Source organism: Triticum aestivum, chromosome 1B (assembly GCF_018294505.1).
Source record: "Triticum aestivum cultivar Chinese Spring chromosome 1B, IWGSC CS RefSeq v2.1, whole genome shotgun sequence".
Lineage (NCBI taxonomy): Eukaryota > Viridiplantae > Streptophyta > Magnoliopsida > Poales > Poaceae > Triticum > Triticum aestivum.
In genome coordinates this window covers 143822973-143825247 of record NC_057795.1, presented here as the reverse complement: position 1 = coordinate 143825247, position 2275 = coordinate 143822973, and the positions used below count along the sequence as shown (strand labels likewise).

Genomic DNA, 2275 nt, shown 5'->3' with positions numbered 1-2275 from the left:
TAGTGACACCATAATGAATGAGTTGGCTCACCAATTACGTAGGTCTGGGTGGCCTGAAAGGACCTATGAGGAGGTACGTCAAGAACTTCTTAGGTTGCATGAAAGGTGGAAGAAGGTAGTGGAGCCGAAGAGTGAAACTTTCAGAAGGACTGCAGCAAAGAATACATTTTTATGGACTGAGGAGAGCAAGGACGACGAAGATGTCTTCATGCCGCCGCTTCCGGGTTCTGCATCGTCAAAGGGCAAGAGTTCTGCATCGTCCAAAGGCAAGACTTCTGCATCCTCGAAGGGCAAGAGTTCTGCATCCAGCAAGGGCAAGAGTTCTGCATCCAGCAAGGGCAAGAGTTCTGCATCGACGGAGGGCAAGAGGACCGCATCGTCGAAGGGCAAGAGGGCTGCATCAACAGAGGATGACGATGATGACTTCATGTAGTATGTAAGATGTATTCCAGTTTGTATTGTATTATTGTAGGGCATTATGTTCTATCTGAATTTCATTTTGTAGTATGTAAGATGTATTGCACAAGTTCAGCCGCACCGTTTAATTCAGATGTACTTGTATCTTAATTATCGGTTGTAATCTATTTGGAAATGTAACTGGAATAAGAATGCGAATTAATAGTAATATGTCTCTCGCATACATAAAACAATATATGTCTCCTGATCAGATAGAAGGAAGTGCGATAGTAACATAGATAATGAGTCATACATAGATAATAAGCATATGCGAATAGTCTGAAACTAACATAGATAATGAGTCATACATAGATAATAAGCATATCACTGCGGGGGACGGCGACGAGTCTGGGTCTTCCTCGGGCGAGGACCGGAAGGCGATAAGCGCTGAGGCGGTGGACGAGGCTCGCGATAACCACGACCATAGTTAACCTCGTCTGTCACGGTCTGTGTCTCCTGCGTCGGTGGTGGTGGTGGAGTGTGAAACACTGTCTGCGAGAAGCCATAAATGTTTGTAGCATGGTCATCATCCTCGCGGTCGCCCTCAAAGTAATCAGCACCACCACTAAGGATGGGTGACTGCTCTGAATGCATGAACGGTTGCGACAGGTTGCCGCCTGCGGTAAAGTAAAAAACTTGTAAAATTGATACAAATGCATGAACGATTACTACTCTGTTCAAAAGAATGTAGTGAGTAGGGTTACCTAGTTCCATCTGCTGATGCCAGTAAGAGCTCCCTGGCTGTGAAGGAGGTGGCTGATGCCAGTAAGAGCTCCCTGGCTGTGAAGGAGGTGGCTCATTCCAGGAAGAGCTCCCTGGCTGTGAAGGAGGTGGCTCATTCCAGGAAGAGCTCCCTGGCTGTGAAGGAGGTGGCTCATGCCAGGAAGAGCTCCCTGGCTGTGAAGGAGGTGGCTCATGCCAGGAAGAGCTCCCTGGCTGTGAAGGAGGTGGCTCATGCCAGGAAGAGCTCCCTGGCTGTGAAGGAGGTGGCTCATGCCTGGAAGAGCTCCCTGGCTGTGAAGGATGAGGTTCTGCACGGTGCACAGAAGGTCGTGGTTGTGAACGTTGCACAGAGGGTCGTGGTTCTGAATGCTGTACAGAGGGACGTGGCGGACGATGTGCTGGAGGAGGAAGTGCAACATCTTGTGGTTGTGACGGACGGACGATGGCGGACGATGTGCTAGCATCCACATCTTGTGGTTGTGACCCGGATAAAACAATCTCGTTAGCCACTTCACTGCCTTGGCCGGGTTCATACCCCCTGTGGAGTTCTACGGTATTCTCCTCCTTCGGCACAGGTTGCACAAGTGCATATGGGTGGATTCTTCGGTCTCGACAGCGTCTTAACAGGGACAACCAATGCTGGCTCCTATCTACCGGCATCAACTCCCACTTGACATTTTTACAGGATTTGGTCCACAATGCATGAATACTGACAGAACATACTTCAGGATCCAGACCGAAACTAGTTGTCAACCAGTACTTCAACTGTCTAATGTCCAGTCTGTCCGGGTCAGCTAGTGTCATGACGCCATTTTTAAACTCGCTAAGATCAACCCCCAACTCATTATATCGAACATTACCAGCGCCGTAGTAAACATTCAGATTTACTGATTCAGACATTTTCACCTGTCAGACATTGCCATCTTCTCATTAATCACAATATACACTAATATTATCCGCTACACGGACTAAGCGCTAAAATGCCTCCAAAAATATATTAACACTAAAATTCACAATATACACTAATATTATCCGCTACACGAACTATGCGCTAAAATGCCTCCAAAATTATATTAACACTAAAATTCACAACGAA

The 2275-nt window shown here is 47.2% G+C and overlaps 1 protein-coding gene across 1 annotated transcript; it reads right to left on the bottom strand.

The window, feature by feature from the left end:
• Nucleotides 1-666: 666 nt before the first annotated feature.
• LOC123077819 (probable serine/threonine-protein kinase samkC) lies at nucleotides 667-1839 on the bottom strand. The gene is made up of 2 exons (XM_044500153.1): nucleotides 1161-1839; nucleotides 667-1073 (listed from the first exon to the last, which is right to left on the bottom strand). The coding sequence occupies exons 1-2, from the start codon at nucleotides 1837-1839 to the stop codon at nucleotides 781-783; spliced, it is 972 nt and encodes a 323-aa protein (XP_044356088.1). The 3' UTR covers nucleotides 667-780.
• Nucleotides 1840-2275: the final 436 nt, after the last annotated feature.